We start from the raw sequence: 27,626 nt of genomic DNA, 5'->3' as shown, positions 1-27,626 counted from the left end.
GCACTCGTAAAGGTCCTCACGTGGGCAAGGGCTGCCTTCCGGGTGGCGTGCTGCTCCCCGGATACACACAAACCTGACTACCACTTATTATAAACGTACTGGTACAACAGCCTCGATGTGCCAGGCTCAGGTACTTAAACTTGCCTATGAAGCTGCAATGGACCATGGCTCCTCTCTTCTACCTGGATGTACTTTGTGCCCTCAGACTCCCTGATAGGAGTTTTGTAATACAGACAGCTGACATCGTCGGGTATGTCCCTCTATTCCTGCTCCTTGTTCTAGCCTCTTCTGCTCGGTCCTGCTGCTACCCAAGACCTAGACTAACAGCAGCCCTGAGAATAAACCAGGACAAACAGTGCTAGCAGACAGCGTGCTGCCACGTCCAAAAGCAGGTCTATCAAGTATTGCGAGGATCAGATCTCCCACAGGCTCTGAGACCTGGGCTTAGACATCTCCGTGCTGTTCATCAGTGGCTCTTAAAAGACTGATTGAACGTGAAAGAGAAAGGAAGATCCACTGACCATGGAGCCCCAGAAAAAGTCTATTCATCACCATTTAAGTGCTATTGCAGTGTAACTTTGCTGGGAGAGATGTCTACGAAATGGATAAGAGTATTGATGACACCACCTAACAATCATATGAGACTTTAAAGAGCCCAAAGGGATTTCATACACATTATCTCATTTGTGAGGGGTTTTAGGTGATCTTTGGGAAAATGCCCTTTATGGAGTCTGAGACTCTGGGTGCTCCATGTAATGATATTCCTTCTGTGGAACTGAAAGGATTAATACACCGTGACTATTGTTAGGAAGCACAATGTGATAAAGCCTCTTGTTGTGTATACGCAGCAAGGGAGGGAGACCTGTAACATAGACGAATCTGTTGCTTGAAGCCCCTTTGTTTGCCATTAGACTCTCTTATGGAGACAATTTCTGTAAAAGAATGGGGAGAAACTTAAACCCTCAGAGGTAAGTGAGTTATATTTGGATGTCACTATGGACTTACAAATTGCAGCTAATAGTAACCTCTCTAATTTTTCCCACCACCAACTGAGCCTTGCCGACTTTGCGTCCTTGAGTGTTTAGACAATTGAAGACTCCCAGCTTTAGGAATAGGGCAGGAGCATGAAGAGGTGATACCTGGATATTACTTGGCACTACATTTTGGGGGAATAAAGGGAAAGTGAAGCGCTTTGGACTGGGTACTATCTCTTAATGCCCTGTGATTTCTATTTCGCGAATAAAAGAAATAAACTAAGGTCTAGCCGTGAGAGGGCCTGAGGTATCCCTTATTTTGACAAGTCTTAGACTGTGAAGTGAAGTAATGGACAAATAGTGCATAGATAAGAAATGTTTTTAAGACACACGGTGATCAACTTCCAATAGCACAGTATGGTTGATTGGTGATCAAAATAGAAGCACTAGCCAGACTAGTCAACCCTCTAGCCATCAGGGTTAGGGATTAACCCTTTGATAAAAGGCACTGGACTGACCACAAGTTAAAGGAGTGAAGCTGCCAAAACAGACAAGTTCTATAAACTGTGGTAGGAAAAAAAATGACCATAACAACAGTAACAACCATAAAACAATCTCTTTATCGCTTTGCAAACAGTGTGAGCAAACTGCCAATCAGGCTTCTTCTATGCACACACAGAGTAACTGCTCTCTGGAGCATCACCTGAGAACCTGGCAGTTATCTGCCAGGTAAGATCTGTGGGGATGTGGATGAAAGGACCGATAGGTAGAGCCACTACGCAGTACACATATAAACACTGGGGTTGAATGATTTTATTGTACTTCTCTCTGAAGCTTTTGGTAAAAGGTGTGTTTTTAAAAATTCAATAAAAGTACATGCTTTTGCCATCTTTTCATTTCTAAAATCCTTGTTGAGATCATATTGACCCTAGAGCCCTCTGTTAAATATCACTATTTGCTTTATTTCCTTGTTGCAAATCTCTTTTATGAAACAAGGGCTCAGATTAAAGATGAAGCGGATTTATTGCAACTAGAATAAGGTGCTGAACCATGCTCACCATCATTCACATTTTCAAGCTCCACCACTGATATGAACTATATTTAGAAAAAGACAAAGGATCCCTTTTTTTTTTTTTTTTTACCTCTGACAGTACATGTTTTCTGACATTCATGTAGCTACAATGCTTATGTAGTGCACTGGTTATGTAGCACACTGCCTTGCTCTTATAACAGAAATTTTAAATGCTACTATCAGTCAGGAAAATTGTTTGTAAGTTATTAGTCTCAACTAAAAAAAAATTTCCCAAACTTGAGTCTTCAGAAGATAATGAATGTTCTGAATACCAATTCTATTTATTTGATATTTAAAAACCATGTCCTTTCTCAGAGCCTCTAGGTATGTGCATAATAACATCACCCACTGAAGTACTTCAAACAGATAAATGTACCATAAAACCAAAGTCAGCAGTATACAAATGAATAACTTATGTTCTGCTTGGGTAGGGAAGTATAAAAGATATACAAATGGTGGCAAAAAATTAGTATAGGAGTTACAAAATTGAGGACCTACAACCCATCCATCTATCCATCTGTCCATCCATCCATCCATCCATCCAACCATCCACCCATCTACTCATTCATTCATTCACTCATTCACTCAACAAATATATAGGGCATGTCTACTATATTCTAGGCACTGTTCTGGATGCATCAGTGAATAAAACATATAAAGGTGTCAGCCATTGTGGAGTTTACATTCTAACTGGGGAGACAGAAAATAATTAACATAATAAATAGCATAATAAATAGGGAAGTTATGTCAGAAAGTGATAATTGCTGTGACAAGAGAAAGTACAAGAGGAGGATTGGGAGTGCTGGAGGTTCTGTGGGGACAGGAGAAAATGTGGTATTCAATAGGGTGGTTAGGGGACATCTTATTCAGAAGGCAAGACTTGAACAAAAATTTAAAGAGGGCAAATTTGCTTTGTTGGCAACTAGGGGGAGAGGATTCCAAATAGAGGGAATAGGTAGAGCAAGGCTCTCAGGAAGGAGTGAGCCTGGTGTCCATTCAAGGAATAACAAGGAAACCAGTGGGGTTGAAGCAGCTTGTGCAGGCAGAGAGAGGCAGGGAACAGGTCAGAGAGGTAATCAGGGGCCAGAAAAGGTAAAGCTTTGAGGGTCTTGTAAGGATTTTGGCTTTCATTCTGTGGGAAACAGGGAGCCAGTGCAAGAATTTGCACAGAGCAGTGACATGATTTAGCTTATATTTCAGCAGAATCACTGGCTGCTGTGTTGAGAATAGTGTATAGGGAGGCAAGGGTAGGAGCAGAGAGGCCTGTTCAGAGGCTCTGGAAGTAACTCAGGAGAAACAGGGCTAGTGGCTTGGACAGGGTGCTAGAGGAGAGGTGGTAAGAAATGGTCAGACTCCAGATGATTTCCTGAAACACAAAATAAAGTGTTCCTTGTTCTCTGACGTGGAATGGGAATCTGTCAGGTTGATGGCTGCATCTGTGTGGCATGGATCTCAGTTTGAACAGCACTGTGTTCATCTGTCAAGCATGGGGATATATAGAATATATATGTGGAATATATATGGCAGGGTTGGTCTTGCATGGGTCTGTTTTCAATGAGCAACCCAGCATCCTCAAAATACTCTTCTGCTTAAAGAAGGTGGCCAAGGCATATATATTTGATTAATAGAACAAGAGATACATGTTCGAGGAGATGGGTGATTATGCATGGATTTCAGGATCTGGCACTCTTAATGGGCCCTGGCTTAGCTCCCATGGACCATGGCTTAAGAAGAAAAAGCTTCAACACAAAATCTATATCACAAAACATTTCTGGGACTTGGGAACAAAAGGAATCAGCAGAATTGGCACCAGCAACTTCATCAGCAAGCAGGGATGGTGCCATATCACAGATATTAGTGCCCTGAACATTGGGCACCAGCAGTTGGTGATGGTGCCCACACTGGCAGGCTGCAGTGACATTGGCAGAACATTCAGTTGGCAGTGGCAAAAGTGCCCTAGATGGGAAGATACTGGGCACTGTAGCCAGTAGCACAGACATTAGTACCTTTGCCTCATTGGGCACCTGCAAGCTCTGAAGCAGCCTTTGGCAGTCATTAGTAGAGATTTGGTACACTCAGTGGGTATTAACAGCACTGAGAGCACTTTTGGTAAGTTCTGGTGGCACTGTTTCAAGCTTTGGTGACAGGAGCCATCAACCACAATAAGCTAGAGAGGCAGAGAAGGGCAGATGCCAGTCAGCAAGTGGTCTGGTTAATGGTGCACATATGACTTGAGAGACCCAGAATGAATCATTAGGAAAAATTTCGGTAAGGTCTAGAATATGCAGAGAAGTGTAACCTCATTTTGAAGCCCTGCCTGGAATTCTTGAGAACCCCTTTTATATCTATAGTGAGGGAATAATCTAAGAACTATTCCATCACCATTGGATGGAATAAAGAATAGCTTGGCTCTTAGGAAAATGTTCTCAGTTTCATAGTCTGGTGTTGTTTGTTTGTTTGTTTTGTTTGTTTTTGGTCAGTTCAGAATTTTTAGTTACCTCAGACATCAAACTAAGAATTTTCAGCTTGACTTATGTGAATCCCCAGTAGAGAATCAGGTCTTAACAATAGTTTTAGTAGTAATTATTTATTTAATTCAACAAGAATTTTTAAGCACAAAATTTATATGTAACATCATTCTAGGTACTGTAAAAATGTAAAAGGGTCTAAGGTTCTTTCCTTCCAGGAATATGCAATTTTCTGTGTATATATTTGAAATATATACAAATATAAGAAAATTAACTGCCAAAGTTTTTACAAGTTCCAGAAAAGAAACAAAACTTGAGTGGATTGGAGAAATTTGGGAGGAGTTTCTTCCATAGTTTCTCTTGGGGTTAATACATAGGGAAGTAAGTGAATGCCTGTGTGAGTAGGTATATGTGTATGTGTGTGTGTGTGTGTGTGTGTGTGTGTGTGTATGAAAGTGAGCAAGAGAGACACAGAGAGAGAAACAGAGTGACAGACAGACAGAGAATGGATGAATACGGGCATCCATTTCTCCCTACTGTCTCTAGACCTAGCCGGAACACAGGCAGCATCCTCTGTCTGGAGTGATTCCCTTAATGACCTATTTGCTAAACATACATATTAATTCCTTGAGATTAAACTCAAGCATCATGTACCTACCCAGAAAACTTTCCCTGACCTCTGTACTTAGTTCTTCCCTCCTCTTGGAGCATTTTTTTCGCATAGTAGTTTAGTTTTTGACATATCTATCTCTGTCTAAAGAGTAGGTAGGACTCCTTGAGGCAGGAACCAGGTCTTATCCATTTTTTCATACCTATCTCTGAACCTAGCATAGGGCCAAAATGAACTATCTGATTGAATGGATGGATGAATCAGAGATTCACTGATGATCATCTGGGCATGTGGGTATCTGCAGACATTATGCATCTGGAGTTGCCCTAGCTCTCTGTCATCTGGCTCCAATCCTACCAGAAATGCTACAGTCTTTGAGATGTAAGGTCAACTGTTACTTCGTGTTTACATCAGTAGCACTTAGAAAAGTATTCAGTTGAAAGTGGACACCATAAAGGTTGGTAGATGATGATGATGATGATGATGATGTAATTGAGTCCCCGGGGAAAAGGCAGGGAAATCAATCTTCTCTACACTTACTGCAATAATCTCTTGTACATTTGTGGAGAAAATTTCACATTCAACAATTTCTATAATACATTTACCTATTAGTATTAGAAAACTGTAAATACAATTCTTTCCCACAAAGCAGTGGCCTCTAAATAGACAAGGAGTTGAGGGTTAAAACTGATGATGCACTGAATAAAAAGCTTTTAACCTGCTATGACTCTGTGATTCATAAATTATAACCTTAAAAAGCATTTAAAGTATATCTATTTAGCACTTATGCCACCATGAATTCACAGAACAAGTAAAGGTAAAATGTATTTTCTCTTGAAGACATGAAAGAAGGAATCTGGCAGTTTATTGAGTACTCATTTCCTCTGATAAGAGCAGTAGTTATCTGTTAACTAAAAACAAAACAAAACAAACAAACAAAAAAGCAAGCTGAACATCTTTTTACTAAAATAGAAGATGATAGATCTGTGGGAGAGAGTGAAAATGGCCAGTCATTTTTCTAAAGGTGAAAAGGTGGATTCTTAGGTAGCATGACAGAAGAACAAGCATCAAGTCAGAACCTAAAACATGGAAATCTAAAATCCCATTGACCACCAACAAAGAAAATGACGACAAAGAAATACCACGTATTGAAAAAACTGCTTTGCTTAGGGGTGGGAGAATATAACTCAGTCCTAGTTTAGCCTGCTCTGCTGAAGCTGACTCCAGGCATCTGCTTGAGTCTGAAGCATCTGACTCACTCATTATAGCTTGAAGGGCAAAGTGATGGATGAAATTCATAGCTGGATTGATGGCACTAGCTATATTTCAGAGGGTGGTTATTACAAATGGGAGAAAAAGTAGCATATCTGTCTGCCTGAACAAGCTAAGCAAATACTTTGGGTCACGTTTTGCTTGGAGTGTCATGAGCTATCCCCAAACCCCACGCAACAAAGAAGTTTTTAAGGTGCATAGAAATGCCTTTTTGATTTATCTGTCTCCTCCTCCAGGAACCTTCTCCTGATTCCCTGAACAGAAGAGACCTTCCCTTCCATTTAACATCCAAAGCTTGTATTTTTACTTCTATTACAGTTTGTTCATGCTCTGTTTCTATGAAAATCCCTTGAATATTGGGCTGACTTCTGTTGTTAGACGGTAGTCTCCTTGAAGGCAGATACTGTGTAACTTCATCTTTTTTTTTTCCTCCTTGCCCTGTGTCTGAGACATAAGTAGATGCTCAAGGCATTTGCAGACATAAATTGAACAGAGACTTCTCACTTGAGTGCTATTGATCAAAAGTAAGAAATAGAGCCAAATTATATTCAACTATTAAAGTAGAACTTAATTCAATTGTACAGGAAAGGTAGGGGATAATGGCTCTTCAAAATGGTGGGTATGTTGTTTTAGAGCTCTTGCGTAGATTTACTTAATTCTGCTTTTTTATGAAATCACTACGTCTTTAGCAATTTCATGGAACTGCACTGCCACGGTCTGAACATTCAGCTTCTCAGTTCACTTCTATTCCATTCTACGCCACCTACGCTTACCAAGCCCTTGCTGTTTAAAGTACTCTCCATCTCCACTCTTTTCTCACTTTCCACTTAGCACTGGGGACTGATGACATTACCTCTAAGAGGTGCAGACAGGAAGCAGTCTTGCTATTATGCTTATTCATTTAATCTCTTAGATAGGAAGGCCCTAGTTATGATTTTAAATAACTTCTTTTCTAGCTCCTGATGAGCTAAACAATAATCTTAAATATATTAAAAATTAATTTAGTGAATGATGATCAGAATTGAAAGTTTTGCCCTCTTCTTATTTAAAAATTGAATAATCTGCCTTGTGAGAAATGGAAAAGGAAAGAATGGAAAGCTCACTATTGTAAAGTAGTCATGGGCATTTTTAGTCACAGACTCTCTTATATCAGTAATTGAGTTCCTTTCTGTTGCTTTTTGGCCCCAGGCAAGAGCAACCCCCCAAATTTATTAAGTTTTGTTAATTTGGTGAGCACTTATTGAACAAATACAAGTGGCTATGACTAATTTTAACTTAGTCCTTCTAAGTGACAGACACTTCATATGCATTTGAAAATTTATAACTCACAATAACTTAATGTGGTAGGTTCTTATCTCCATTTTACAGATAAGGAAACAGAGGATTATAGAATTTAAGTAACATGTCCAAGGTGACACAAGTAGTAGGTGGCTAACCTAGAATTAAATTAGGTTAAAATAAAAGCTCAAGAAAGTTCCTTTTTGAAAATTCTAAGTTCCTTGAAGGCAGCTTAAATGGATTATCCCCTTAGTATCCTCATTGTGCTTTGAAGTATAATGTTTAGACAATATAGTTAAGAACCTCAGTTAAACTACCCAGGTCTGAATCCTAGCTTATCCATCTAAAATAGCATTCATACTTTCTTGTCACTCTACCTATCCCCTTGCTTAATATTTCTCCCTAGCACCAATCATTACCAGATAGGACATATTTTTACTAATTTTTGTTTGCATACCCCACTAAAATAAGCTGCATGAGGAGAATGACCTTGTAGGTCCTGTTTCCTAACACCAAATCCTCAACATCTAGAACAGTGCCTGACATGTGGTCGGTATTTCATAAAATATCTATTAAATGAATAAATAAAAGGAGATTCACTTTGCTTATTGTTTATACCTGAAGTAATAATTTTCAGATACAATTAATGGATTGAAGGAACCTCACTATTTTTCTTGGTTCACCTTCAATCTGCTTTTAAAATTTTACTTAATATACATGAATATAGCACATATGATGTACCAAGCTCCATTTTAAGTGCTTTACAAATATTGACTCATTTAATTCTCAGAACACCCCTATGGGGCAGGTAAAATCAAACTCAGGGAGTTCTGGCCATGTTACCAACTATTACACCATGCTGCTTCCTGGCTTAATCCTGTAAAAATGTCATCTCTGTGTAGTTTAATGCTCTAATGATGTGTCTTCACTCTCTCCTAGAGAGTGCCCTTCCATCTTGCCCATCTCTCCTTCCTCTCTATCCAGATTAAAGGAGAAAATAAATAAGATTATTTTAGTTATTTTACTTTACTTAATTATACCTTTCCTTCTTTGACACAGCAATTCCTACTGCTAGTGAAGCTTTTCTAAGGCCGCCTACAAGGATAAATAAGCAGTTTGACCCCCAGTGGCTGCTGGACAGCTGACATGGTCTGTGTCTTACTTTCTCCTTTTTCAAGTCAGTCTCCTTCCTGCTTTTCTAGGGCTTTTGGATCCCTGCCACAGCCCTTCCCTTCCAGTCTTGAGAAGGGAGTTTAGTGGCCTACGGAAGTTGTAAAAATTGCCTTTATAGCCTGAAACTTAAAAGGAAACCCAATTTTATAATCAATTCCTTTCCCTGTGTTTCGTCATTTGGTTCTTTCTTGTCCTTTTACAGTTTCTCTCACAAATACCCAAGCGTCTTCAGAGCCTTGGGTCTCAGGTATAACAAAGTATCACCCAGGAGGCAACTGTCATAAGGACAGACACCTGGGATTTTAGTTCCAGCTCTGTCACTAAGGAACAATCTGCCTTGAGGCGAGCCATTTAGTATGACCGATGCTTATCCTCACCTGTGAAATGACTTAGGTGAGAGGTTGAGCTGGATATTTTAAGGTCCTTTGCTGCTCTAAATTGTGATTTTCTTGGAAGAATTACATTAGGAAGAGAAAGTGCTCAGATATCTAAATTCCTTTACTCTTACTACCGATTGCAGTATCATTCCAAGGGAGCCATTGTTCTTTATTAAGTGGGGGTGAACTTCTCAAAGTTGAAGGATGACAGCTGCTGGGAATGGCGATAGATCAGAATTTATTTACTTGCAGAATTCCTCCCATATGTCTCTGTAAATATCATGGGGGATAATGAGTAAAATGATAGTCCAGTTTGCTGGTCTACATAATAAAGTATTCTTAGATAAATTCACTTAAAGTAAAACACTTCAAATCCTCCATCTTTAGCTTAGGAAGAATGCAGCAGTCACCTTGCTTTCTGAAATGGTGTAAAAACCTTGGAACAGAGCGTCCATAAGTAAGTTGGGACTGCACTGCTCTCACGTCTAGCAGTTATTTGTAAATCTATCCAGCCCAAACAGCTATAGCTATTTTGTGCTTTGTGTGTACTGGGCTTTGTCATTTTAAAGGGCTCAAAGAGCTTTATAAATAGCAGCCATTCCTTCTCCCAATGTACTCCTGAAGAACAGACTGGTTATTGGTTTCCACTTGTAAACAGAAAGCATGAGGCAAGGTGGAGGAGGTCTCTGGAGGAAAACGCAGACCACCAGGTTGTGGGTGTTATATTCATGAAGGACCTGCCTTACTTCTTTGTAAAACATTTAAATATAAAGGTGCTCAGCTGGGAAATTTCCTAACCTGGGAGTCCTAATTTGACCTATTCAGGACTGATGTCTTTTTCTTTTTCTTTTTTTTAATTTTCATTAAACAAGCAATTATAAATTTACTTATTTATTCATTTATTTATGGCTGTGTTGGGTCTTCGTTTCTGTGCGAGGGCTTTCTCTAGTTGCGGCAAGCGGGGGCCACTCTTCATCGCGGTGCGCGGGCCTCTCACTATCGCGGCCTCTCTTATTGCAGAGCACAGGCTCCAGACGCACAGGCTCAGTAATTGTGGCTCACGGGCCCAGTTGCTCCGCGGCATGTGGGATCTTCCCAGACCACGGCTCGAACCCGTGTCCCCTGCATTGGCAGGCAGACTCTCAACCACTGCGCCACCAGGGAAGCCCAGGACTGATTTCTAATCTGCATTCTTGTTTGGCTCAGTCCAGTCTAATAAATATTAACTGAGCATTACTACGTCCAGGTGCTCTATGCTTAGGAAATGAAGATGAATATGACAAAGATCCTAATCTTGAGTGAGAGAGACAAACTAGTCAATAGGTAGTTTTATCGGGTGTAACGGGAGCACAGAAGGTTAAATTAGCACTCTAGCCCAGATAGAGGATGTCTCAAAAGGCTTCTCCAAGGAATAAATCTTAAGGAATGAATACTAGTGTGAAGAAAGGCAGCAGTTGAGGTGCAGAAAGAAAAAGGGGTTTCTGACACAGAATGGCTAGATTCTCAGGAATTCCATTTAGCACTTCCTGTGAAGGGAGACTATATTTCTTGGCTTACCTTGCAGTTTAGCAAGGGTCATGAAACTGAGTTCTGGTGAGTCAAATGTGGTCTAAAGTAAATGATGCACTTCCAAGCCTGGCAACAGAATATCCTGTGTGATCATCTATGTTCCTCTCTCCCCTCCCCTTATGGCAGCTCTCAAAGAACTCCAAGATGGGAGAACCACATGATGGAAGAAGCCTGGATCCCTGAGTTTCTGCTTGGAGGAGAGCTGCCTAAACTATCATGGACTTAGTATGAGTGAGAAATAAATTTAATAATGTTAAGCCACTGAGATTTTGGAGTTGTTTGTTACAGTGGCTAGAGTTCATTACCTGATTATATAGACTAAGGAATAATAAGAAAGATCTGAATGACTTGCTGTCACTTCAAAGTTTATTTTATTTATTCCAAATGACCTTAAGGTCAACTACTCTTTCTTCCTTCCTCCCTCATTCTCCAATGGCACCAACATTTATCCTGAAAACGAAATAATCTTTTACACTGATCTAAGTGATCTAAGTGAGCATATCTGTTTGTCCCAGAACCAAAAGACATTTACAGAACTGAATAGATCTTGAAAAGACTCTAGAAACACCACAGCTTCTCCCACCAAGAACCATACCTACAGGAGGTGGAATACCCCATGCCGTAAGTTAGACCATGGGTCCAGTCGTGTATTAACTTTAGGTTAGGGCCGCCATACTAACGGTGCACATATGTGTGTGGGATTGTGTTTGAGAGTATATCGCTTACTGTATGTCCACAGGGTGGTAGGTCAAACATCGAATGGCATGAAATTTAAGATGCCTGCCAGTGAAAAGAAAGAAATGCAAGAAAAAAGAATGAGGGTAGATGGAGAGTGAGTGTGGCACAGGAGAATGAAAAGTTACCCTGTCAAAAGGTACAACAAGACAATCTGTGCCTATAGCCTACGTTTTGTCGTTGCCCTTCTGAAAAATAGCAGAAGAAGCAGGAATGGTTTGCTATCATTTTTCTAAGTGACAGGGAAATAAGACTGAACCTTCCTTTCTAGAGTTTTTAAAAAGTTACATTGGGGCTTCCCTGGTGGCGCAGTGGTTGAGAGTCTGCCTGCCGATGCAGGGGACACGGGTTCGAGCCCTGGTCTGGGAGGATCCCACATGCCGCGGAGCAACTAGGCCCGTGAGCCACAACTACTGAGCCTGCGCGTCTGGAGCCTGTGCTCCGCAACAAGAGAGGCCACGATAGTGAGAGGCCCGCGCACCGCGATGAAGAGTGGCCCCCGCTTGCCGCAGCTAGAGGAAGCCCTCGCACAGAAACGAAGACCCAACACAGCCAAATAAATAAATAAATAATAATTAAAGGTGCTAATAATTTAAAAAAAAAAAAAAAAGTTACATTGGTTGTACAATTTCCCCCTAAATCTTGCACACATCTTCATCAACCATCAAGACTAGAATCCACAAACATCTGAATTTCAAGCACCTTGAAAGAACTAGGGTCTTTAAGAGCAGAATCCTGGGCAGGAAGCCAAACTGAGACAAGGTCACATTCATAATACTCCTTTGAACTCTGAAATAATTAGGGATTCTATTGTATTAAGACTTTAATTTTTGGAGTAGCAAAGTCACAGCTATAACCAAATCTGGTCCCTAATGCTTTGTTTAATTGATAAAGTGGAAACAAGACCAATTTTGTTTTGGGGGGGCAGGGTTTATGCTCTCCAGTTTGCCACAATTTCCACTACTCCATATTGTCTTGCCTTTAAAAGTGTTTGAGTTCTCAGTCCTTGCCAGTATATCTCTGTATCCCAAGCTTTTTTTGGTCAACTGTTGCCTTTATCTATTTGTTCTGATCAGGTCTAAAGTTAAATGGTCCCTTTTACTGTCTAGCTTTGTTAGTTTTTTTAAAATGTGTTTAATTTGCTAATATCCTTAAAGTATTTTCCGAGAGAGTTTGACCAATTCACTTTCCTAATATAGATGGAAATATGCTCCTTTCAATAATGAGGCACCAATGAAGAATGAACATGTTTTTAAAATTTGTAATGTTTTATAGGATTCCTGATTTGTATGCATCACTTAGATCAGTGGCATTCAAATCATGAAGTCTTTATGTGCAATTGGCAAATCTTCAAGGTCTCTAATTTCTGTATGATTGTGTCATATCATGCTACATTATACCTAATTTTACAGATTAGAGACATGTGCCTCTTTTTTGAATGGTGATTACTAATGTGTTACTAAATCATCTAATTGTGAATATCACAGTACCATGAAGATGGCCCATGGAAATAAAAGATGCATTTATTGTTGTAACCATGTAATGGTTATTCCATTTTGACCTCAAATGTAGACATGGAAACTAGACTGTAAAGTGGATCATTATAAAGTGTATCTGTAGCAGGAAGACTTCTGAGATGGCCCCAATGATCCCACCTCTTGGTATTCACACACTTGTGTAAATACCCCTTCCTATGTTTGGGCTGGATTAGTGGCTTGATTGTAATGAATAGAATAGGCAAAAGGATGGGATGTTACAAAAGACTGAGATTTTCATCTTGCTAGCATGTTCTTGTCCTCTCGCTTATGCTGTTGAAACTAGCTTCATGTTTCTTTATGGAGGGGCCCATGTGACAAGGAACCGAGGAAGGCCTTCAGCCAACAGCTTGTGAGGCACTGAGGCCTCAGTCCAAAATCTCCCAAAGATTAGAATCCTGCTACAACCACATGAGTGAGCTAGGAAGTGGATTTTCCCCAGCTGAGTCTCAAGATGACTGTAGTCCTGTGAGAGACCCCAGAGCCAGAGGACCCAGCTAAGCTGCTCCTAGATTCCTTCCCCACAGAAACAGAGATAATAAATGTTGTTATATCCCAATAAGATTTGAGGTAACTTGTTATACAGCAATAGATACCTAACAGAGAATCTTGTTTTTCTATTGGAATAAGAGACAACTCTGTTTTTGTTTTGTTTTGTTTTCTTAAACCAAAATCTCAAACTGAGGATGGGGAAGGGGATAATTTAACTGGACAGAGGTGTTCAATGCCATTCAGTGAAAAAGACAATTGAAACTATGTAGCCCAACACATACTGGTAAAATTGAACTGAACTTAAAAATGTAGGTGTTCATTATGAAGTAAATAAAGTAGGGTTGCAATGAACAAAACAATGAATACCAGAAACTGTGTTATGATCAAGAGTCCTGTGATAACTACATTTACTAGTCATCAAATATTTTGAGTTTTGAGAAACTCCAACATGTAACTGAGAGAATGAGCAGGCAAGGAGAGGGAATGGCAGAGAGGCAGGAAGACAACTGGGTATTGTGGAGGCCAAAAGAGGACCATGTTGACAGCTGACAAGAGTATTAGAACCTACTGAAGCCAAGGTGAGGTGAAAGCAGCTTATGGAATTTCTGCTCTGCTGGTCACTGGTGACCTTAGCACTGTTGTGTGGGGGTGGCAGCAGAGGAACTAGTTAGACCCAAGTAGGTTGAAGGATGAGTGGGAGCAAAGGAAGGATGAGTGGGAGCAAATAGCGGGTGTAGACAATTACCAAGTAATTCCAAAAGATATTATGAAACAGGAAAATATAAGAAAAAATATTAAAAAGTGAAGTGAGCATGTGATATAAAAGTTGCTAGCGTGCCGAAATGCATTTTCAGTTCAGGATGAGAGATTAAGAGAGCAGATACACTATGGGCCTTGACACAAAATCCTGCAAACCTTTAAAATGATAATCCTTTGAATTCCTGACCTCCAGGTGTTATATTGTCAAAGGACAAAAGAGATTATGCCCTTATAAAAAGATTTTAAAGGATTATCCAAAAACTTGGAAACACAGAATTCTTACCTGGAAAAAGGTAAATTACATGTTGCAGATAAGTAATCAGATAATTTCCCTGTGTCTAGGGGACAGAAAAAGCCCAATATGCTTAAAGTTTCTAGGAGACTACAAAATAAGCCATCTTCTCATAGAACTTTTGGTATGTGTCCTTTCTTAAAAAGAGAAAAGGTAGTGTATATATGTCCATGCCACTCTCTCACTTCCAAATGTAAAATAGATAGCTAGTGGGAAGCAGCTGCATAGCACAGGGAGATCAGCTCGGTGCTCTGTGTCCACCTAGAGGGGTGGGATAGGGAGGGTGGGAGGGAGCCGCAAGAGGGAGGGGATATGGGGATATATGTTTATGTTTAGCTGATTCACTTTGTTATACAGCAGAAACTAACACACCATTGTAAAGCAATTATACTCCAATAAAGATGTTTTAAAAAAAAAGTAAACTGCTATGGGGATGTACTAGGTTTCCCATTGAACCTCAACCACCTGCATACTTGAAATGATGAGGTGCCTTAATTTTGCCAGTCTTGTGGGTATTAAATGGTATCTTATTGTCATCTTAATTATCATTGCACCAATTACTAAGGAGGCCAAGCATTTTTTTCATGCTTATTTTCCATTAGTGTATCCTCTTAAATGTTATGCCTTGTAATTTATTCTGGCAATTATTTTGTTAATTTGCCTATGGTTCACTTATAAATTTGTAATATTTCTTTATGTAAAGTAGATCCTTACCCTTTGATAGGAAAAAAAAAAAAGAGAGAAAAGGGTAAAAGTCGTGGGAAACTTTCAGACCTAAGGAAAGACTGAGTTGGGGTTGGTGAGGGAAGTGGATGCTGGGTGAAAATAGATAATTAAGCTTTGCTACTAAAGGTCAGGCACTATAAAAGACAGGAAAGAATGGGTGGAGAAGAGGAATTAATGTGATTACTGTTCTAAAGATGTCTACGTGGAACACATTCTTTGTGTTCAGTGTATCAAATGAACTGGAGACCATTCAGATCTTTGCACTGGTAAATACTTCAATATTAAAAGGGGAATATTACAGAAAAAACATTATTACCAAAAGAATAAACTTTTGTATTTGAAACTTGAAACAACAAATACAAATAAAGCATAAAAAACATGCATTGAACTGTGCTAACACATCAAGATTGCACTTAGCAAACCACCTTTTCTCTGTTTAGGAACAATCTCACCAATTCCAAAACACACTATGTTAATTAAAGGATCTCAGGTAGCAATCATGGAGTATTTCTCATGACAGATGAAGAACACAAATATTCTGAGGACCAAAATTGCACAAGCAAAATGAAGAGACATTTTGTCCATTTTTTGTCAGTGCAAAGTTAGAGTGAATGCAAATGAACGTGCTGGCAGCAGAATTACACTGTCAACCACCTAAAGATTGGGCTCATTACCTAAGAAGGCAAAGCATCAATCTGTAGCATTATAACATTTTGTTTGTACTGCTGAACATGTGTTTGGATGTTTTTATATATTCTCTACTCATTTGGGTGCACAGTAAGCACTTCAGCATCAGCCTCTTGATAGAAGCTTAATTTTGTATTATTTCTATTATATTGTTTTCTCTAATGGGAATGATATTCTCTCTTAAAAATAAATACTTCATTTATTCTTCAAATAATTCTGGGTTCAGGTTCTTTTGTTTCTCAAAATGGCCTGTACAGGATTATAGACACAGCTTAAAAATTGAGATACTCTTTGATTAAAAAATTTATATTTGAATAACATGTGAAAAAATATTCATTCATTTAATCACTCATTCTTTCATTCTTTTAATGTGCATGTATTGAGCTAAGCACAGTGGGAAGGTCAAGGATGGATGTGACATTGTCTCTGCTCTCAGGATGCTTATAACATAAAAGTGGTAAAATATTATTAGTACCTTCAGACAGAACAAGCATAGGGCCATCAAATCTCAGAGGAAAGAAAGAGCAGGGTATTCTTTCATTCCACAAATTATTTTTTGATGTGGTAGGCACTATTCCAGGGACTGGATATATAAAAGGGAACAAGATGACCAAGGTCACTTATTTCATTGACCTTGCATCCTGGGGGTGAGATGAAAAATAAGGAAGAAAACAAACAAATAAATAATATAACTTCAGGTAGCCACAAGTGCTATGAAGAAAACTGAAGCAGGACAATATGAAGGACAGTGACAGTAGGTGAGGGGTGTGACTTTGAGGGCACAAAACCCTCTGTGAGGAGGTGACAGCTGAGTAGAGATTTGATGGTGCAAGGAGCAAGCACTTGAAGATATGAAGAAAAGGCTTTCCAGGCAGACAGACCAATACAGAAAGGCTTTGAGGCAAAAATGAGTTTGGCATGTTCTGGAACAAAAAAGAAAGCCACGTGACTAGAGTGTGGGAGAAAGGGAGAGTGAGAGACGAGGTCATATTGGTGGGAAGGGGTCAGATCCTATTGACTTTCGTAGGTCATGATAAAGATTCTGTTCTAAGTGAGAAAGGGAATCCACTGGAGATTTTAATCAGGATGTGGCATGATCTGATTTACATTTCTTTCTGGGTGCCGTGTGGAAATTCAACTGTAAAGTGGTAAGAAAGGTAACCAGGACAGAGATTAGGCATCTATACATTGTCCAGGTAAGAGGACCAATGGGAAATTGACTCAAGTAGTCTAACCTAGAGATGACAGGTTAGAATCTATTGTGGTAGCCTGATCAGAGGTGGTTGGTGTGGACTAGGGTAGTAATTACTAAGGTGGTGAGAAGTGGTTTCACTGTAGGAGAAGTTTCACAAAAAAAGTGATGTAGAACCGTTTGAGTTGAACTTTAAATGGCAGGCAGATTTGTGACAAGTGGGGAGTCATTCACTGATTTATTGAGTGCCTACTAGGGGGCAGGCAATGTGGCAGGTTCTGGGGTTACAGCAGTGCAGGAGTCCTTGCTGAGAGTGAGGAGAAAACTTGCTGAGGAGCTAATGTTCTAAGTAAAGATACAAAAGTGGCGAGGTGAACAATATGTTAATAAGAATTACCTCCAGATACAGTTTTAAGGATGTTTTATTCTTTTTCTTTTAGTGTAGAAAATTGTATGACTAAAACTCCTTTGTATGCTTGACTTTCCTTGAATTTGCAAAAGTGGTAAGTTTCTATCAGTAGAAACTCAGTTCATTGTCAGTTGGCAAATTTCATCATGTCACTTCCTTAGAAACAGTGGTTAGTATTTATCTTTCCCATTCTGAGAAGGAGAAATAATAGCCTCCTCAGAAAGGAAAAGCACAGAGGAGAATACAAAATATATAATAAATTCATATATTTAGGTGCATCTATTACCGTCCATCTGCTACCCTGCCTTCAATCTTGCCCCCGGAATCTTTTTCCAAGTGTATGACCCAACTTCAACATTCCCTCCTTCTAATTCCTTTTGTATACAGTCTCCAGAATTAACTGGCCTAAAGCAGTCTAGTCATGTCCATTCCCCTGTGCTTACAGAATAAATTTCAAATTCCTTAGCCTGATACCAACCTGACCCAACTTACTTTTTCTGTTTTAATTCTGACTCCACTCTCCAATTGTTTTAATCACATTGGATTTTTTCTTCTTTTTTTTAAAATTATTTTTTAAACGGTGGTGAAATAACAAAACATAAAATTTGCCACCTTAAACCATCTTGAAGTATACACTTTAGTGGCATTAAGTACATTCACACTGTTGTGCAAATCCCATTGGATTTTAAATCACACGAGTATCGAGTATCGTTGTTCCCCTAATGCTTCTGGCCGTTTGTTGCCTGGACCATACCTCTATCTATGTGATTCCTGCTGGGCCCTGAAATGCCTTTCCCTTTCCTTACCAATTAAAATCCTACATATCCTGAAGACCAGTTGTTTTAGGCTCTTATGAAACCTTATCTGGAAAACAGAAGGTCAACTCTGTTGCTAGGTAACATACTACTTAAAGTTAAAATGATGCCTGGTTGGTAAATTGCGTCTGGATTGGGAAGATTTATACATGAACTACAAATACCTGATGGGGATGTGATATTTTGGACTCCCCTGAGTGATGACTTGTGATTAGGCAGGTTCCTTGTCCCTGGAGGCTAGGGCTATGGAGTTGTTACAAGAGATACTGCCTTTAAGGGCATGAGGCTTCTAATCCAGGAACATTCTTGTACCCACCCTATATTGATCTTGTCTTCTTGCACCTGATCTGTCACCTGGGGGGCATGGACTGATGTTTGTACTGACATAAAGAATCCCACCGAAGAAAAACTCTGAAGCTGCCCTGCTAGCCAGTGGCATTTCCTGTATTACATCTTTCTTGATAGATCTACTGTGGCTCATAGTAGTCTTATGAGTCTGAATGTTTAGTTGGACTAAGAAGACCTGCTTTGAGGAGTTGCATCAATATGCAGACATATTGTCCTAAATACTAATACCCCTTGCTCACCTGGACTTAAAACCACTGGGACTATACTCAGGGCTAAGGTAATAAAGCATGGCTTACCTTTGGAAGGAGCTGGATTGCCTGTAGAATTCTTTGTCTGTGCCCAGAATTAAGGATTCCAATTTCCAACAGATCTTGATCTTCCATAACATTGCTTCCCTGAAACAAAACCAGAAATGTTATAAATTAAATCAGGCATTTTTACTGTGGGTAAATAATGATCTTCTTAATACAGAGATAAATAACCAACAAGTGATCTGAGTTTTATAGACAAAAACATAGAGTCATTCTTCTGTGAGGGTGAGGTGAGAGTAGGTCACCTATATGACTGTGTTGAAGGTTCTGGGAAAGTTTTTTTTCCCTCACAAATACTCTCATGGCTTACTATTTATGGTTGGATTATCTGCATTGGGAATTCATTCCTGTGACTCAAAACCTTGTTCCCCTAAAAATGTATATGCTTCTAGGAAGAGTTGTCATTTAAAACTATCAGTGACCTATGCATTGAGGTGAATGAACAAGTTTATTTTCCCTCTGAAAATAGATTTTGTAAGGAGAGCTGATGGAATAATTGAAGTATACTAGGCAAGTTAAAAGAGAATTAATAATTAATCTTAAATATTGAATGTCAGATACCTGAACGAGATGTGAGGACAGAACAATGAGTAAAAGATGCAGGTCCCTGCCCTCAACTGTCTGTTCCCTCCAGTCCAGTGATGGAAACAGATTGTTCAAAGGCAGTTAGGATGCTGTGAATATGCTATGATGGTGACACATGCTTGGTAGTGTAGAGGGGATCTGGGATATGTTTGCAGAGGAGATGATGTCTAATCAGATGTCTGAAGGATGGTTTGGATTTAGCATTCAAAATGGGAAGGACTAGGAGAAATTATGTGCAATGTTGTGTGGGTAAGAAAGAACACAGTTTACTTGGAAACATCAAGTTCTAGGATAAGTTGGAGAGAGGAGTGAAAGGTCAGTCTGGAAAGGTAATGAAAGGCCAGACTATACAGACGTTGTACGCCACGCTGAGGAATTTAGACTTCATCTTGACCATAATGGGAAGCCTGGATGGATTTTAAGAAAAGGAGTTACATGATGAAATTCCATATTTAGAAAGATCAATTTGTTTTCTGTGGCTGGGCCTCAGTTTCCTTACCTATAAAATGATGAGGTTGAGCCACATAATCTCCAAGGATCAGTCTAGTCCTGATATTCTCTGATTTCAATGATTTTTTGAACTCTGATTAATATTCCAGCACAGAAATTTATTTATTTTGGCTGTGCTGTGCGGCTTGTGGGATTTTAGTTCCCCAACCAGGGATTAAACCCGGGCCCTCAGCAATAAGAGGGCGGAGTCCTAACCACTGGACTGCCAGGGAACTCCCTGTAACACAGAAATCTATAAATGGCTTATTTTGTCCCTAAATTTTAGTCTTTAGGAGCTTGCAAGCTAGAGTTTCCCTTTAAATAAGTCTGTCGAGAAGTTCAAGAATTCAGGTCACTGCTTTCTATGGACAAGTCAAACTCTGTCCTACTAATGTGTAAAATAAAAACACTTATAAACAGAAATTACAGAATACCTATTTATGGAGAGAAATGGGTACTGATGAATATTTAAAGCAAAAGAGAATGAACTGGAAAGGGCAATCATGGGAGCATGGAGACCGTTAGGAGACCACAGTAGTTGTTCTATAGATGATGTGGGCTTATACTAAGGTAGTGGTCACAGGAGACAGAAAGAAGTGAGTGGATCTGAAAACTATCAAGAAGTTTGACTTGGTGATTGAATGCACAGAATGATGGAGAAATTCAGAATACACAACAGTTCCAGGCTTCAGAAGTAGGGGTGGATCGTGATGCCTTTTCCTGAGAAAGTGAAGGAGGAGGGGCCAGTTTACTATGGTGCAAAGACTAATGTCTTTCCCTGGACTGGCACAGAAGAGATGAATGTAAGCAATTTAATATCGGACTATGTTATAAATGGATGTAATTGGCTGTTCTTAGAAAGATTAAAGCCATTAGAATGGCATCATAGCTAGGGATTTACAATGGGCGCTCACCGGACAAAAACATTCCACCTACGCATAGTAACATTCCTGTGCTTAAGCTACTCTGGCCACCTTGGAGAAGGCAGAACCATGCAGGTAGAGCAGCATGATAATAAAAGCCTAATGCAAACAAATAAGCCAGTCTTGGGAGTACGCCACAGGAAACACTGCTCTCAGAAAGTACTCAGTGCACACAATAGGGCATGGCTAAGGATATAAATGACTTCATTTGGAGAAAGCGTTATTATTTTAGAAATGGACTAGTGTGTCATGAGCGGGATATATGATACCGTTCTGTGTTTGACTTTCACTCTTTAAGGGGTTTTCCAAAGGAGTTAAAAGGCCCTTAAAAAACAAAAACAAAAACAAAAAACCAAAAATCTTCAGCCACCTATGTATTAGATCATTATCTGGTTTTCCACTGGCTAAATTACCACCCCACAACTTAAGCTTATACAAAATATAGAACCTGGGTTCTTTGTACAAACACAAAACACACCAGGACGCTATAGCCTGAATTAGCTACTATCTATAGGTAATACTGAAAACTTGATTTCAGTATTTGAATACTGAAATGATTTAAAAAATTTAATCCTTAAATCATAAACAATATGAAAAGACAACCCTCAGAATGGGAGACAATATTTGCAAATGAAGCAACTGACAAAGGATTAATCTCCAAAATTTACAAGCAGCTCATGCAGCTCAATATCAAAAAAACAAACCCCAATCCAAAAATGGGCAGAAGACCTAAATAGGCATTTCTCCAAAGAAGATATACAGATTGCCAACAAACACATGAAAGAATGCTCAACATCACTAATCATTAGAGAAATGCAAATCAAAACTACAATGAGGTATCACCTCACACCGGTCAGAATGGCCATCATCAAAAAATCTACAAACACTAAATGCTGGAGAGGGTGTGGAGAAAAGGGAACCCTCTTGCACTGTTGGTGGGAATGTAAATTGATACAGCCACTATGGAGAACAGTATGGAGGTCCCTTAAAAAACTAAAAATAGAACTACCATACGACCCAGCAATCCCACTACTGGGCATATACCCTGAGAAAACCATAATTCAAAAAGAGTCATGTACCACAGTGTTCATTGCAGCTCTATTTTTACAATAGCCAGGACATGGAAGGAACCGAAGTGTCCATTGACACATGAATGGATAAAGAAGATGTGGCACATATATACAATGGAATGTTACTCAGCCATAAAAAGAAACGAAATTGAGTTATTTGTAGTGAGGTGGATGGACCTAGAGTCTGTCATACAGAGTGAAGTAAGAAAGAGAAAAACAAATACAGTATGCTAACACATATATATGGAATATAAAAAAAATAAATGGTCATGAAGAACCTAGGGGCGGAGGAGCTTCAAGATGGCGGAAGAGTATGACGCAGAGATCACTTTCCTCCCCACAAATACATAAGAAACACATCTACACGTGGAACAACTCCTACAGAACACCTACTGAACGCTGGCAGAAGACCTCAGACCTCCCAAAAGGCAAGAAACTGCCCTCGTACCTGGGTAGGGCAAAAGAAAAAAGAAAAAACAGAGACAAAAGAATAGGGACGGACCTGCACCAGTGGGAGGGAGCTGTGAAGGAGGAAAGGTTTCCACACACTAGGAAGCCCCTTCGCGGGCGGAGACTGCGGGTGGCAGAGGGGGGAAGCTTCGGAGCCACGGAGGAGAGCACAGCAACAGGGGTGCGGAGGGCAAAGCGGAGAGATTCCCGCACAGAGGCTCGGCGCCGAGCAGCACTCACCAGCCCCAGAGGCTTGTCTGCTCACCCGCCGGGGCGGGCGGGGGCTGGGAGCTGAGGCTCGGGCTTCGGTCGGATCGCAGGGAGAGGACTGGGGTTGGCTGCGTGAACACAGCCTGAAGGGGCTAGTGCGCCACAGCTAGTCGGGAGGGAGTCCGGGAAAAAGTCCGGAGCTGCCGCAGAGGCAAGAGTCTTTTTCTTCCCTCTTTGTTTCCTGGTGCGCGAGGAGAGGGGATTAAGAGCGCCGCTTAAAGGAGCTCCAGGGAAAGGCGCGAGCCGCGTCTATCAGCGCGGACCCCAGAGACGGGCATGAGACACTAAGGCTGCTGCTGCCGCCACCAAGAAGCCTGTGTGCAAGCACAGGTCACTCTCCACACCTCCCCTCCCGGGAGCCTGTGCAGCCCGCCACTGCCAGGGTCCCATGATCCAGGGACAACTGCCCTGGGAGAACACACGGCGCCCTGAGGCTGGTGCAACGTCCTGCCGGCCTCTGCCGCCGCAGGCTCACCACGCATTCCGTACCCCTCCCTTCCCCCGGCCTGAGTGAGCCAGAGCCCCCGAATCAGCTGCTCCTTTAACCCCGTCCTGTGTGAGCAAAGAACAGACACCCTCAGGCGACCTATACGCAGAGGTGGGTCCATATCCAAAGCTGAACCCCGGGAGCTGTGCGAACAAAGAAGAGAAAGGGAAATCTCTCCCAGCAGCCTCAGGAGCAGCGGATTAAATCTCCACAATCAACCTGATGTACCTGCATCTGTGGAATACCTGAATAGACAACAAATCATCCCAAATGGAGGAGGTGGACTTTGGGAGCAACGATATATATATATTTCCCCCTTTTTCTCTTTTTGTAAGTGTGTATGTGTATGCTTCTGTGTGTGATTTTGTCTGTATAGCTTTGCTTTTACCATTTGTCCTAGGGTTCTGTCTGTCCTTTTTTTTTTTTTTTCACTTAAAAATTCTTTTTTCTTAATAATTATTTTTTATTTTTATTTTAATAACTTTATTTTATTTTATTTTATTTTATCTACTTCTTTCTTTCTTTCTTTCTATTTTTCCTCCCTTTTATTCTGAGCCGTGTGGAGTACAGGCTCTTGGTGCCCCACCCAGGCATCAGGGCTGTGCCACCGAGGTGGGAGAACCAAGTTCAGGACACTGGTCCACAAGAGACCTCCCAGCTCCACGTAATATCAAATGGCAAAAATCTCCCAGAGGTCTCCATCTCAACGCCAAGACCCAGCTCCACTCAATGCCCAGCAAGCTACATTGCTGGACACCCTATGCCAAACAACTAGCAAGACAGGAACACAACCCCATCCATTAGCACAGAGGCTGCCTAAAATCATAATATGGCCACAGACACCCCCAAACACACCTCCAGACGTGGACCGGCCCACCAGAAAGACAAGATCCAGCCTCAGCCACCAGAACACAGGCACTAGTCCACTCCACCAGGAAGCCTACACAACCCAATGAACCAACCTTAGCCACTGGGGACAGACACCAAAAACAATAGGAACTACGAACCTGCAGCCTGCAAAAAGGAGACCCCAAACACAGTAAGTTAAGCAAAATGAGAAGACAGAGAAACACACAGCAGATGAAGGAGCAAGGTAAACACCCACCAGACCACACAAATGAAGAGGAAATAGGCAGTCTACCTGAAAAAGAATTCAGAATGACAGTAAAGATGATCCACATTCTTGGAAATCGAATGGAGAAAATACAAGAAACGTTTAACAAGGACCTAGAAGAACTAAAGAGCAAACAAACAGTGATTAACAACACAATAAATGAAATTAAAAATTCTCTAGAAGGGATCAATAGCAGAATAACTGAGGCAGAAGAACGGATAAGTGACCTGGAAGATAAAATAGTGGAAATAACTACCGCAGAGAAGAATAAAGAAAAAAGAATGAAAAGAATTGAGGACAGTCTCAGAGACCTCTGGGACAACATTAAACGCACCAACATCGAATTATAGGGGTCCCAGAAGAAGAAGAGAAAAAGAAACGGATTGAGAAAATATTTGAAGAGATTATAGATGAAAACTTCCCTAATATGGGAAAGGAAATAGTTAATCAAGTCCAGGAAGCACAGAGAGTCCCATACAGGATAAATCCAAGGAGAAACACGCCAAGACACATATTAATCAAACTATCAAAAATTAAACACAAAGAACAAATATTAAAAGCAACAAGGGAAAAACAACAAATAACACATAAGGAAATCCCCATAAGGTTAACAGCTGATCTTTCAGCAGAAACTCTGCAAGCCAGAAGGGAGTGGCAGGACATATTTAAAGTGATGAAGGAGAAAAACCTACAACCAAGATTACTCTACCCAGCAAGGATCTCATACAGATTTGAAGGAGAAATTAAAACCTTTACAGACAAGCAAAAGCTAAGAGAATTCAGCGCTGCCAAACAAGCTTTACAACAAATGCTAAAGGAACTTCTCTAGGTAGGAAACACAAGGGAAGGAAAAGACCTACAATAACAAACCCAAAACATTTAAGAAAATGGGAATAGGAACATACATATCGATAATTACTTTAAATGTAAATGGATTAAATGTTCCAACCAAAAGAGATAGATTGGCTGAATGGATTTAAAAACAAGACCTGTATATATGCTGTCTACTAGAGACCCACTTCAGGCCTAGGGACACATACAGACTGAAAGTGAGGGGATGGAAAAAGATATTCCATGCAAATGGAAATCAAAAGAAAGCTGGAGTAGCAATTCTCATATCAGACAAAATAGACTTTAAAACAAAGACTATTACAAGAGAAAAAGAGGGACACTACATAATGATCAAAGGATCAATCCAAGTAGACGTTATAACAATTGTAAATATTTATGCACCCAACATAGGAGCACCTCAGCACATAAGGCAAATACTAACAGCCATAAAAGGGGAAATCGACAGCAACACAATCATAGTAGGGGACTTTAACACCCCACTTTCACCAATGGACAGAACATCCAAAATGAAAATAAATAAGGAAACACAAGCTTTAAATGATACATTAAACAAGATGGACTTAATTGACATTCCATCCAAAAACAACAGAATACACATTCTTCTCAAGTGCTCATGGAACATTCTCCAGGATAGATCATATCTTGGGTCACAAATCAAGCCTTGGTAGATTTAAGGAAATTGAAATCCTATCAAGTATCTTTTCCGACCACAATGCTATGAGACTAGATATCAATTACAGGAAAAAATCTGTAAGAAATACAAACACATGGAGGTTAAACAACACACTACTTAATAAACAAGAGATCACTGAAGAAATCAAAGGGGAAATAAAAAAATACCTAGAAACAAATGACAATGAAAACACGACTACCCAAAACCTATGGGATGCAGCAAAAGCAGTTCTAAGAAGGAAGTTTATAGCAATACAATCCTACCTTAAGAAACAAGAAACATCTCAAATAAACAACCTAACATTACATCTAAAGCAATTAGAGAAAGAAGAACAAAAACCCCCCAAAGTTAGCAGAAGGAAAGAAATCATAAAGATCAGATCAGAAATAAATGAAAAAGAAATGAAGGAAACGATAGCAAAGATCAAGAAAACTAAAAGCTGGTTCTTTGAGAAGATAAAAAAAATTGATAAACCATTAGCCAAACTTATCAAGAAAAAAGAGAGAAGACTCAAATCAATAGAATTAGAAATGAAACAGGAGAACTAACAACTGACATTGCAGAAATACAAAGGATCAGGAGAGATTACTACAAGCAACTATATGCCAATAAAATGGACAACCTGGAAGAAATGGACAAATTCTTAGAAATGCAGAACCTTCCAAGACTGAACCAGGAAGAAATAGAAAATATGAACAGACCAATCACAAGCACTGAAATTGAAACTGTGATTAAATATCTTCCAACAAACAAAAGCCCAGGACCAGATGACTTCACAGGCGAATTCTATCAAACATAAAGAGAAGAGCTAACACCTATGCTTCTCAAACTCTTCCAAAATATTGCAGAGGGAGGAACACTCCCCAACTCATTCTACGAGGCCACCATCACCCTGACACCAAAACAAGACAAAGATGTCACAAAGAAAGAAAACTACAGGCCAATATCACTGATGAACATAGATGCAAAAATCCTCAACAAAATACTAGCAAACAGAATCCAACAGCACATTAAAAGGATCATACACTATGATCAAGTGGGGTTTATCCCAGGAATGCAAGGCTTCTTCAATATATGCAAATCAATCAACGTGATACACCATATTAACAAATTGAAGGAGAAAAACCATATGATCATCTCAATAGATGCAGAGAAAGCTTTCGACAAAATTCAACGCCCATTTATGATAAAAACCCTCCAGAAAGTAGGCATAGAGGGAACTTTCCTCAACATAATAAAGGCTATATATGACAAACCCACAGCCAACATCATCCTCAATGGTGAAAAACTGAAACCATTTCCACTAAGATCAGGAACACAACAAGGTTGCCCACTCTCACCACTATTATTCAACATAGTTTTGGAAGTATTAGCCACAGCAATCAGAGAAGAAAAAGAAATAAAAGGAATCCAAATGGGAAAAGAAGAAGTAAAGCTGTCACTGTTTGCAGATGACATGATACTCTACATAGAGAATCCTAAAGATGCTACCAGAAAACTACTAGAGCTAATCAATGAATTTGTTAAAGTAGCAGGATACAAAATTAATGCACAGAAATCTCTGGCATTCCTATACACTAATGATGAAAAATCTGAAAGTGAAATTAAGAAAACACTCC

At 40.0% G+C, this 27,626-nt stretch overlaps 1 protein-coding gene across 15 annotated transcripts in view; it reads right to left on the bottom strand.

The window, feature by feature from the left end:
• Window positions 1-27,626, bottom strand: part of ANKS1B (ankyrin repeat and sterile alpha motif domain containing 1B) — a 1,182,139-nt gene that overhangs the window by 321,494 nt on the left and 833,019 nt on the right. For all 15 annotated transcript variants that reach the window (XM_061206227.1, XM_061206228.1, XM_061206229.1 and 12 more), the window contains one exon: window positions 19,080-19,178. In XM_061206227.1, coding sequence (XP_061062210.1) covers window positions 19,080-19,178 — 99 coding nt within the window. The remainder of the gene's footprint in view (window positions 1-19,079; window positions 19,179-27,626) is intronic.

Source organism: Eubalaena glacialis, chromosome 11, assembly GCF_028564815.1.
Source record: "Eubalaena glacialis isolate mEubGla1 chromosome 11, mEubGla1.1.hap2.+ XY, whole genome shotgun sequence".
In the NCBI taxonomy this organism is placed as follows: Eukaryota; Metazoa; Chordata; class Mammalia; order Artiodactyla; family Balaenidae; genus Eubalaena; species Eubalaena glacialis.
The sequence above is the reverse complement of the archived record's forward strand: the minus strand, read 5'-3'. Positions and strand labels throughout refer to the sequence as shown.